We start from the raw sequence: 11,883 nt of genomic DNA on the forward strand, positions 1-11,883 counted from the left end.
ATCTGCCTAGCTGAAGGGACAACCTGGGCTAACGGAAAGGATTTGTTGCTAGTGCAAAGCTGGTTACGGCAAGACCAAATTGTCCATGTGATTGACGCAAACAGCTCAGGATTTCTGTCTTGTTCCAACATGAACTTGGCAAGCTCGAAAAAGTTTGAGAATTTTTTAGACCTGCAAAACAGCCAAATCAAGTCAGTTTCCCAGATTGCCGAGAGTGCAGAACAGTCCCACAAAGCGTGGTAACCATCCTCGGCCTTCATGTTATAGTGGCAGCAAACTTCATCATCAAGGACCCTCCTGCGAACCAAATTTTTCTTGACTGGCAGAGCTTCCCTACAGTCCCACAAAAAGTTTTTGGTAGTAGTTCTAATTAGCTTAAGTGGTAAAAAATTTTATTCATGAAGTGAATATTATAGGTTTAAATTCTACCTTATGATCCTTACCTTTGTGTGTGTGTGTGTATCGTCTTTTGGATGTTAAACTGTATTTGTCAAATGGTTTCAATTAACCTATGTCGTCAGGAGTTTTATAACAAAGTGGAATAACATGCTTTCCTTTATGAGGAAAATTTGAGTTCAAATCTCTTATCCTCCATTGTTATTAGGATTGTGCATATAATAGTTTAGATGAGTTGAGGGAAAAATTAGCAATAAGACATTGGTGAATTGAAAAAGTTTCAAATCGTTTCCGACCACCAACCTCTAAAAGTGGCGAGTTGATTGAAAATTTGGACAGTTTTGAGTCTTTTGACTTGGTGGATTGAATGAGTTAAGTAGGTTAATTTTAATTATATGTTGTATATTCAAATTTAAATTTAATTTTACTATTTATGAATAAAAAAAATTAAAGAAGTTATATTTTCCTTCAGCCAACCAGCAGCGGCAAAGCGGCATTTGGAACCAGGTTTGGGGGCTTAATGTTCCAAATAAAGTGAGGCATTTCATATGGAGAATGTGCAAGGAAGCGATACCATTAAAGCATAACTTAGTGAGGAGAAAGATCTTAGTGGAAGACAAATGTGAGCAGTGCGGAATGGAGCCCGAAACGGTGATTCATGCAGTATGGGAATGTACCAAGCTCGATGAAATATGGGAGGTTGTTCCAGGCTTTGAAGACCGAAGACAACATGCCATCTCAAATACTAGTGACCTGATTTCTGTTCTGCATGAGAAAAAGAAAAATCTGGAATTAATGGCCATGATAATGTGGACGATCTGGTACCGTCGCAACCAACTCCGAGTCAGTTCAAATGAGTTCCCTATATCGCAGGTCCTCCAACAAGCAAATCAGCCCTGACAGCCTTCCAGCAAAGCCAAAGATCCTCATGCCAGCTCCCTATGTCTCCATGTCATCCCCTACATACACAGTGGAGTCCGCCCCTCATGAATTGCTTCAAATTGAATTTCGATGGGGCTTCTTTTCCGGAGTTGGGTAAGGCTGGACTGGGAGTGGCCGTCCATGATAGTCAAGGAAATGTGATTGCTTCATTGTCGGAACAAGCGCCGCTACCATTCTCCTCAGACATTGTGGAAGCCATGGCAGCTGCAAGGGCTTTGGCTTTTGCTCAAGAATTGGGTATAGCTGAATTCGTTCTTGAAGGAGATTCAGAAGTGTTGATCAACTCCCTTCGCAGCAGTGAAGCCTCTTTCTCATCGTTTGGACACCTACTGGAATCAGCTAAGTCCATGCTTATGTCAAGTAAGTGCATAAACTTCTCCCATGTACGTAGAAGCGGCAACAAAATAGCTTATAACCTAGCTAGACATGCTAGAAATGTCAGAGGTTTGTCAGTGTGGATGGAGGATGTTCCACCACACTTAGTTAATGTACTATTCGCCGATCCTGGCTGATTTTATAAAAGTTTTAGTCTTCTTTCTCAAAAAAAAATACAAACCATTGAAAGAAATTATATAAAGTAACGTACCATCTCATAGAACAAAGTGCCACAGGTCTCATACTTTGACAACTTTTTAACTTTTTTTTTAAATAAAAAATAAAAGAGCTATAAGTATCTATTCATGTTATTATGTATACTTACAAATATATTGAGAAATAATTAATAATTTTTCATATTAACATGTCAAAATCATAAAATTGACAAAGAAAATAAAAAATTAAATTTGATAAGAGATTAAGACGAAATAACTATCGAATTTCTGGGAAAGAAAAGTCGAGCAATGTTATTTTTGGTTTTCCATCAAGAATGTGCGTAGGAAAAGTTTTTTTTTTTTTTTTTTGTTTGCAAATTTTATTTTTAGTATTGGTTTGGAAATAAGATAGCGTTTAATTTTGTATCATGCATTTAACATAAAAGTTACAAAAAAAAAAAAAGGAAAATATACAAAGTGGACCGATAAGTTTTTTTTTTTTTTTTTTTAAATTTGTTTGGATAAGTTTGTTTTAAAAATATGAATTAGTAGAAGAGTGCTATATTTTATAGGCATTTTAAGTGGAGTTAGAGATATATTTTTACCAGATTATTCCAAAGTTTTGTTCCTATTAAAAGTAAGGTTTATGGTTATTAAAAAAAAATTTCTTACCTTATCAGAACTATATAAAAATTCAGTCTAAATAGAAAAATTTCCTAATAAGTAGTATAGATAAATACTATTCAAATAAGTTATTTTTTTTCTTCAAAAAAATAGAAAAAAAAGCTATTCTCAACCACTCCACACTTTTGAAATATTTTAAACATTATGGGTTGAATTAAAAAAAATGAAATTGCTGGATTAATTAGAAATTATCCCTCGAAGGCTACAACCCACAAGTCTACAAGACTACAATCAATTTTGAATTTAAAATGTAATTTATTATTATTTTAAATTAGTCCATAACACGTGGCGAGAAGAGGCTGCTGCCACACACGACCCAGTGGCTGTAGTGTGTTGACTGCATCTTAGCTTTGCCTTCTGTCAGTTACGGTCCTATCATGGTTCTTTCTACTCAACCCAAAAAAAAAAAAAACTGTGGTCAGAAATCTGACCCAAAGTCTTCTTAAAAACCCAAAATTAACACTCAAAACCCACTCTCATTTTCAGCGCGTGACCCTCACCAAAACTCCACTGCTTCCCACCAAAAATCTCACGCTCACAGTGTATTATTGACCATCATAAATATACATGCTTCAGGTGTGGAGAGAGAAGAATCAGAGTTCAAGTTTTTAAGTGAAATTTTCACGTATATATACACTTAAGGTTTGTTTGGAATTAACTTATTTTATTGAAATTGAAATTTTTTTTATTGAAAATACTATAGATAAAGATAAAAGTTAACTAAAATAGTATAATAAAACCTATAAATAGTATCAAAAAATGTAGTAGGATTCATCAATAGTTGAAAAAAAAATTAAATAGTAAAATAAATTAACTTTTAATTTTTGCTAGACGCACACTAAAATTAGGTTATAAACTTATAATAGAATTTTTATTTTGTATAAAAAACAAATCCTACAATCTTTTATTTAAAAAAAAAAAAAAAAAAACCCACGCTCTTCATAACCGCGTGACCCATCACAAAACTTAAACACTTTATAAAGAGAAAAAAAAAAAACAGAGACACATACAAAAGAGCGAAAGCCAAAGCAGAGGATCTAGGGTTTTTTTCTTCATATATTTTCCATGGAGTAAGTTCGATTCAGTCTCTCTGTGTGTGTGTCTCTGCGATTCGATCTTTGTGTAAATTTCCATACAAAATTAGGGTTTCTGATGAGAAGGAAGTGGTTAAATCTGAGAGAGACTGAAGAGTAAATTACTATAAATTTTGCATTTTTTTTTTTTTTTTTTTGATTTTGGGGGTTTTTTACTCTCTCAGCTCTGTGATCGAATTCGAACCCAAATTTTGGAACTTTTGAAAAAAAGAAGTTTTTGGATATTATTGGGTCTGTAAAATATGCGGGGATTGCACAAATCGAAAAGGGTTTCTTGGGCTTCAGATGTAAACCTTTGTCAGGTAAAGAAAAAATGAGAAAAAAAGTACAATTGCATTTTCAGTAAACCAAGTTTAAAATCAAATGACCTAATCATTGTTTAATTAACGTTAAATATTGTCTAATTTAAATCCAACATTACGTTATCTGAACTGTAATTGTTAATGTAATTACTTTGATTTCTTCATTGCCGTTATTTGATCTATTAAGACTTATTTGCCATTGTTTGATTTGTCTGGTTCACTGGTCCTTTTGTTGTGTAAAGCATGTGGGTTTAGTGTTTTTGATAATATTTCATTGGGTTTGGGGGTTTTTGTTTTTACATACTTGCCTTGCATTCATTGTGTTTGGCAGTTGAAGAAATGAGTATCAATGAGAGTGTTACATTAGTTCAAGCATCAAATTTTTTTTTTGTATTTTTTTGTATTGAAGCTTAATGCAGAAGCAATTTGAAATGCCTAACCAAGAGGAAATTTGTTTCAAATGATAATGCAAACGGATATTTTTGAAACCTGAATGCTGAAAATGAATTTCAATCATTTCCATAATTATGTGGTATTTTTGAGTGACTTGCTGAAACTATAGATCAATATAGGAAGTTGAGCTAAAGAGATCAACAAAAATTTGGTATTGGAGAATGGGGATTAATGTTTGGAGTACACAGTTCTGCTGAGAGATACATTTCTAGTTTTTTGAATTTTTGTTTTTGATAGATTATCTACGTTCTAGATTCATGATAAGTAATGTTAAAACCTCTTTTGGCAACATAAGACACCATGGTTCAAGGTTGTCCCCTTTTCAATCTCCCTTTTCCTCTAACCTTAATACTGCAAATGTAGAATCTGGATTAAGGATAAACTTTGGATCATTGAAAAGCCTACCTAATTTAAATTAAGTTTGATTAGCTTGACACCAAGCTCATTTGGTCTCATGGTTGCTAACATGAATCATATCTGGAGGGTGATGGTTGCTCAATTAATGGAAGGAGAAACTTGTTTTGTGGGATGAATGCCTCAGATAGTTGTATATAACAATTATGAGCAGTTTGTAAACTAAAATCTGATTATATGTGAAACAAGACCGAAAACACATTAAAGTATACAGAGTTATGCTGTGAAACTATTGCAGGAAACATTTTTGAAGGTGGTGGCAGTTTCTTATCCTGTACTAGCTCTCAAAGTTGAGAATATGAATTACTTTATGTGTTTATGAATGCTAAAAACATAGCTTAAGATGGTAGGTGTTCAAAAAAAAATTTCATGCCTTTTGAAACTGCAATGAGCATATTTGATGGATAATTGGCCAAACAGTTGAAATAGCATGGCCATCTTCCATGCTAAGTTGTGATTGGGGGAGTTCTTTCTTCTTTAATATAAGTTGAATATGCTACACTAGCAAAAATGCAGAGAAGAGTGTGAATTGGGTGGTGAAAACATTATATGATATTCTGTTATTCTATGGTGAATATCACTTTAGGTAGAGCTTAGTGGCAGAAAATGTATTGTGAAATTGACCCTAGGTGATTTTTGGAAGAATGGCCTTGTGCGTGAATCGGAATTCCCGCAAATAAACTTTATGAAATTGCATTGCTTCTCTCTAGATCAATTTCTAGGATTTTCGGAAAAACTACCACAGGAAGGTTGTCTTGCTTACATTTAAATGAACTCATTTTGTAAATGGACATAAATTTTCTCCAAACTGGTTTGGACCTCCCATCCACCACATGTCAATTGAAATGACCAAGTATGTACTTCAATCACACGATCAATTTAATAGTCATATGACATGTTTAAGTGACTTAATGAATCATGTGATTAAAAAACTTGTATGGTCATGTGAATTGTCATGTAATGGATTGGAGGAGATTCCTTTAAACTGTTTTGGATGAAAAACTGCCCTTTGTGACTTGTGAATATGAAGAAAGGGAAGTATGTTTCACATTGAAATGGTACCTCAATTAATAATCATGAAATTTGAATTAGAAGGGACTGTAATAAGTGAAATACATATCATAGGACAAAGTTTGACTAAAAAATTTGGTTGTAGCATAAGGCTACAACCAATAATAGGAAGATGACATGTGTCCTTGTCATGATTGTATATAATCACTTAAATGTGGTTCGGTAAGTGAACACGTGTCACAATGTCACATTCATATTGTTTGTTGTAGCCTCAGGCTTCAACCAAGTTTGAAGCCAAACTTTGTCCAACTTTCTCTTCTTTTTGGGTAATTGTCTGGTGGAGTTTTCAAAAGTATCTTAAGAATGTATAAACTAGCTATATTTCATGGTCAAGTACTAAGAACCTTTAGAATGGGGTTAGTGGAAAAAAAAGATTAGAAGAATTTGTAACACTGCTTGATCTCTAGATGTTTATAGGCTTTAGGCTCCTTTTGAACTGGGAGCATCTCCTTTATTTAGACCTAATGATCTGTATCAGTTCACTCTTTCCATAAGGTGCTAGTTAACAATAGTTTTCCCACATATTGTAATTGTTGTGTGTGTTGGTTGCATGCAATCTTACACGTTCTGTTATGTAAATGATTCAGACCCATTAAAGAGAGTTTATAAGCTGACCATCATGGTGTTTGTGTGGATTTTTATTTTTTTCTGGGTATATGTCACTGTGTTTGTGTGGAATTGTGGCTGCATTAGTAGTTTGAAATGCAACCTATATGCGTGTAATAGATGATGGCATTTAGACAAAATGTCTAGTTTCTATTTGTTGAGGTACCTAGTCATGGCAGTTGCTTTGCGACTTTTACCCTTTGATCTTGAATACCCATGTTCTTTAGTGGATGCCTTTTGTTTGAGACGTTGGTTTCAATTGGCCTTTTGACAAGAGTTCTAAAATAATCAGGTAAGAACCTAGGCTTGAATTTCCATGTGATTGTTCTTCTTTCATTTACCCCATAATCATATCTTTTTGTCAAATTCTTTTTTCATTGGACATGCATCACAATATGTTTTATTCTTTTGTGGGGGTGGGGGGTTAGTAGATGGTTAATTGTCCCTTGATGAGATTTACTTCTTTGAAGTACTTTTAAGGGTCTCTTTTTTGTTTTAAGTGATGTATTTATGATTGTTTTTCCTATTTGCCAGTTTACAGCCACCTTTTAAAAAAGTATATATATATATATATATATATTAGAAAATTTAAGAATATGTATGTATGTGTATGAATGTTAAACGTTGTAGAATCAGTGGATCTATTATTCCTTTAGTTCTGTAGCTGCAAAAGTTTAAATGTGTCCATGCTGATGCATTAGTATGGAGTGGTGCAACTTAACAGTGTTTTCTTATTCCCTTCTAAAATTGTATTTTTCTTTCTTTTGAAAAGGAGACTTACCCAAGACTTCAGTCGCTTCCAACATGCGAGGGCCAATATGCTATGATAATTTCTACGTACTCATGGCTAGGGCATGCAAAAGAGCCAGACTGAAATGTGACTGAAGTCCTTGGTTGGCCAGCCATTTAGATGAATATGCCTTTCCACAGTGTCTGACCTACGATGCATCCTTACTGGATATCAGTAGTTGTCCACAATTCTAGTAAGTCCAGCATGACTATCCAGAGGTTCAGGGTCAGATCAGAGGCTTTATAGACAGCTCTGGCATCAGATTCAGTAAGATGAAATATTTCCCAGTTGCTAAAAGATGATTATCCCTTGCCAATTAGAAAAGTTTTGCTACAATATTAGTGGCAATGCCAATGACTCAGAAAGAGCCCCAAATTTAATGGTTACCAGAGTTTTTAAGTGAATCCTGTCTCAGCATGTCTATGATTCATGGGAGCATTCATCCTTTCTTACCTGGTGGAAATGACCAAATGATGATATACATTTCCTTGATTACCCAGTGGAACTGACCCAATGGTCAAATACATTTTCTTTATATTTTCTGTTGAGGAGTAGAGGATTTTGAAGTTGGTTTGGTTTGGCTCCTATGCTTGCCGAATGTTAAATTTGAACAATGGTGGAAGGAGTTTGGATTTTGGTCATTTGCTTTCCCAGTGGCAAAGGGACTGAAAATTATGGCAAATTAGACACCATGAAATGTTACCTCCAGAAACTATGGGGATTCAATAGAGATTTTATAAATCAATTTCCTGGATGTTTGAGTAAAAAGATTGCCTATAGTTCCCTGCAATGCTTAAGATCAAGCTGATCCCTAAAATGTCCAGTCCTGTAGTAGTCTCAAATTATACTTTTTATTATTTTAAAAAACGTGGCCTTGCCCAGTTACTGTTGACATACAAACCGTTGTCTTGTTTTTGAGGAGGTTATTGTTCTGTTTTTTCCTTCTTCAGGGCTAAGTTCATGGGGTAAATGGAGTTTTGTTTCAAAACAAGTAGTTCATAATTGGTTATGGATAGCAATCAGTGTGCTATATTAGTCCATATAGTGACATCATGAATGGTTTTAGGTCAAATGTACTGGAATTGAGATAGGCAATAGTCCTCGGAACAATCTGTGTTAGACAGGATCAAGATGCACATGGTACAGATGAAGTGAAGTCAGTTTATGCATATATGGTCTTGGTAGAGCTGCTTTGAAATCTTTTTTTCCCCCTCTAGGTAGTCCTTGATTTTTTAATTTATTTTTTGTTTCGCATGTATATATTCTTTTGGTTTTAAATTTGAAGTCAGATATAAATTCGAAACAAGGTTAGGGAAAAAGCGCTTCTGAAATTTCTGTACTGAAGTATGCTTACACTGTTATTTCACTGTGTGCCAAAGCTTTAGTTGCTTGACAGATTTAGTTAAATTTAATAAGGATTATGCATTTAATGATATCATTTGTTTTGTTGTATGATCCTATCTGTAATGATATTCTCCCTTAAACAGGTTAAGCTGTTCCTATCTGAGGAATCACCTTCACAAGTTGGGTTGGGTGGTCAAGATCACCTCCAAGCAAAGACATCTTTGCTATTGCATTCAACTGGTTTAGGGTCTGATGATAATCTGCCTCCTGGCTTTGAAGGAGCTCATCCTGCTAACCATTGGCAGATTAAGTTGTCCCAAATTCCTATAATCAAATGGAGATGTCCGCCTCAGGTAAATCAGAGTTTGGGAAGTTTTTATTTTGACCATTTTCCTTATTTTTAAAACTGAAATATGCCCCTGAAAATCTGATATGAAAGCTTCACCTTTAAGTCATTACTTTGCTTTTATAATTTTTTTTGGTTATATTTAATTTCAACAGTTTGTGCTGAATGTCGCTTGGCAAGTGGTTGCTGGGGAAGAAAGTGAAGAGACCGAGGTTCAAAATCAGAGGGAGATGAGAGTACTTGAAGCTGTTTATCCACGCCCCTCTGCCATTCCTCCAAAGTCTGATATTTTTCTTCCCTTGTAAAGCTTTTGCTCTTGTAATACTGATACTCTTCCTTGAACTTAACAGTTTTTCTTGTCTCCATGCAGCCCTACTGTTTCAGTGGATGCAGTAGACTTGGGTCATGACGACGGGCAGACTCTTTTGATACCGATTACTCCAGTTGAAGATGAAGACATGGCAGTAGATTCACCACCTGTTTCCACAACACCATTTAGTCTTCCTGTAAGCCAACAGCTACTAATGTTGGCTCCCGGAATTCCATCTGCATCCCAATGTAGTTTACCCATCATTACAAATCCTCCTAACCAGAAGCCAGCTACTGGAATGGCTGTTGTAGCAGAACCTGATGTTGTAGCAGCAGCATCTGCCACCTTTAATGCAATCATGAAGAGCAATGAGCATGGAAACATGATTGACCAGGATTTGCTTATTAAACTGCTAAACAACCCAAAAATGATTGAGAAATTGGTTACAGATTATGGAACAGCCACGAACTCAACAAAGCCAAGGTCACCTCCCATGGCTTCATTAGATCAACCTCCTGTTCACATTGATAGGGCAGTGACCAGTACACCATCATCAGTTACTGTATCAAGCACACCTTTCTACCATCAACCAAATGGGGCTGGAGTGGGACCTCCTAATCTCCGACTTCCTTCACCAGCAGCCATTCCAGTTTCCTCTTCACTCTCCGTTGGAGCTCCTCCAGCAAAGGACATGAATTACTACAAGAGCTTGATTCAACAACATGGAGGAGAAAGACAAGAGACTCTTCCACAATATGGTAACCGAAACAGTCACCAAGCAAGTGCAAATCAGGAATTAGCAAATAACCAGAAACCAAGAGATCTGAGACCTAAAATAATGAAGCCTTGCATATACTTTAATAGTTCAAGGGGATGTCGTCATGGAGCCAACTGTTCATATCAGCATGATGCATCATTCCAGCAACGAGGTAGTAGTAGCGTGCAGGAAGTGCAAAATGCAAAGAGAATGAAATTGGATAGGGAGATCAGCAGTTAGTCTCAGTCTCACCTCACTCCTGAAATTGTACATTTTCCCCGATGAAGGCCTGTGGCAGCTCCATATTTTAGTTTTCTTTTTGGATTGGTTTTATCAACAGAGTATTTCAACTTTTAACATTTTACTCTCTTTCTTGCTTGAAACGTTAAAGATTTGAATTCTGGTGAGAGCTTTGATATGACAGTTAAAATGGCGGATATTAGTTAATGCGAAAGCAGTTTTTCTACACGTTGTGCCGAATTATCATATATATAGCAGTAGATTAGCAAAAGAATTATCAACAAGAGCAACATTCTTTTCAGATAACAATATTAATTGGGCTAATATGGTATTCAAATGATCTAAACAATTATTTTTTGATCAGATGAATGTCATCCCAAGGGGATAAAGATTAGAATGAAAGATGTTATGATTTATTAACTATGAAAAATATGTTGGAAACCTATCTGGTAGAGACCAAGGTTTTCAAACCCGGATGGTTCAAAGAATCGTAAAAGGGAGAGATTCAAGATTTTTAAGATCGAATTAAGGGCGGACCGTGATAATGTCATAATTAATATAATAATTATTTTAAATATAAATAAATAAATAAAACTAATAAAATTGAAAATTTAACCAAAATAGTCCAAACAAATATAAAAATTTATGTATTTTTCATATCATAACTTTCACAAGATTAAAAAATAATAATAATAATAAGCAAACATAAATAAATATTCAGTTTTTTTTTTTTTTTTTTTTAAAGTATGATAGTCCTAAATTTTTAACCCATTATTATATCTGGGATCTTTTTTCCTAACCAAGGAGTCTCTTGTTCCGGTGGCAGGACAGACCAATAAAGCAAATAAAGAAAAGTAGAGAGTATTAATATAAAATGAAGGTGCTTAACTTCCAAGAATGCGTTGGCACTTGGCAGCACCTCCTCCACGCAAAGTGCTTCAAAGTTGGCATTTTGCAGTTCAAAACTTCTCTTTACTTCTTTCTTTGAAAGTTTCAGATGCCAACTTTGAATTTCTATTCTTCTCTTCACTTGAGCAACTTCTTTCATTTTCTCTATCTGAACTTTCACACTGATTTTGAGTCCCAGTGCCCAGAAAAAAGAGAGGAAAAAAGGGTGGACCACGAGAGCGTAAGCCCCGTTCAGTTAGTCCACAGTGGGACCATGTGAATAACTGTGTAATATTGGCCAAATTACTTCGGCGGGAATTTCATGGGCTCCACGCGTGTCTCAGCCCCTCGCACTAAGCGAATGAATTCCCGGTCTCGAAGTGTAACTCGTTTCCGAGTCTGCATCTCTGCAGAAAGAGGCCCGGGGACTTTCCTGGGCCTCGCAATACATGATGCAAAGCTAACAGCCCAATCACATCGTCTCGTGGTCCTGGTGTAAGCTTTTTTGCAAGAGTAAGTTTTATAAATCTTTGCAATTCTCTTTAAGTTTTCGATGTGGGACTAAAAAGTTCAAAAAAAAAAAAAAAAAAAAAAAACCAACTATAGCCAAAAAAATTAAAAAAGCATAAAACCATTGCGGTGAGCGTGGATCGAACACGCGACCTTCAGATCTTCAGTCTGACGCTCTCCCAACTGAGCTATCCCCGCGCCGTGAT

The 11,883-nt window shown here is 35.4% G+C and overlaps 1 protein-coding gene and 1 non-coding gene across 3 annotated transcripts; one reads left to right on the forward strand and one right to left on the reverse strand.

Annotated features, from left to right (window-relative positions):
* Positions 1–3,546: 3,546 nt before the first annotated feature.
* Positions 3,547–10,507, forward strand: LOC115974458 (zinc finger CCCH domain-containing protein 6). Of its 2 annotated transcripts, XM_031094837.1 has the most exons (5): positions 3,568–3,622; positions 3,811–3,948; positions 8,770–8,979; positions 9,128–9,252; positions 9,343–10,507. In XM_031094837.1, exons 2-5 carry the CDS (start codon positions 3,889–3,891, stop codon positions 10,277–10,279), a joined length of 1,332 nt encoding a protein of 443 aa, XP_030950697.1. In that variant the 5' UTR covers positions 3,568–3,622; positions 3,811–3,888; the 3' UTR covers positions 10,280–10,507. The 2 variants fall into 2 exon arrangements, with proteins under 2 accessions (XP_030950696.1, XP_030950697.1); XM_031094836.1 differs by having other exon boundaries at positions 3,547–3,948.
* A 1,295-nt stretch (positions 10,508–11,802) lies between these two features.
* On the reverse strand, positions 11,803–11,875 carry TRNAF-GAA. Its single transcript has one exon. It is a non-coding gene; the product is annotated as a tRNA-Phe (tRNA).
* Positions 11,876–11,883: the final 8 nt, after the last annotated feature.

The sequence above is a fragment of the Quercus lobata genome, chromosome 2 (assembly GCF_001633185.2).
Source record: "Quercus lobata isolate SW786 chromosome 2, ValleyOak3.0 Primary Assembly, whole genome shotgun sequence".
Lineage (NCBI taxonomy): Eukaryota > Viridiplantae > Streptophyta > Magnoliopsida > Fagales > Fagaceae > Quercus > Quercus lobata.

Bases quoted from the DNA above. Each gene is read 5' to 3' on its own strand.
- LOC115974458 (XM_031094836.1), top strand. From the start codon at position 3,889: ATGCGGGGATTGCACAAATCGAAAAGGGTTTCTTGGGCTTCAGATGTA. The intron at 8,980-9,127 runs GTAAATCAGAGT...TAATTTCAACAG, and splicing joins AATGGAGATGTCCGCCTCAG to TTTGTGCTGAATGTCGCTTG. The intron at 9,253-9,342 runs GTCTGATATTTT...GTCTCCATGCAG, and splicing joins CCCTCTGCCATTCCTCCAAA to CCCTACTGTTTCAGTGGATG.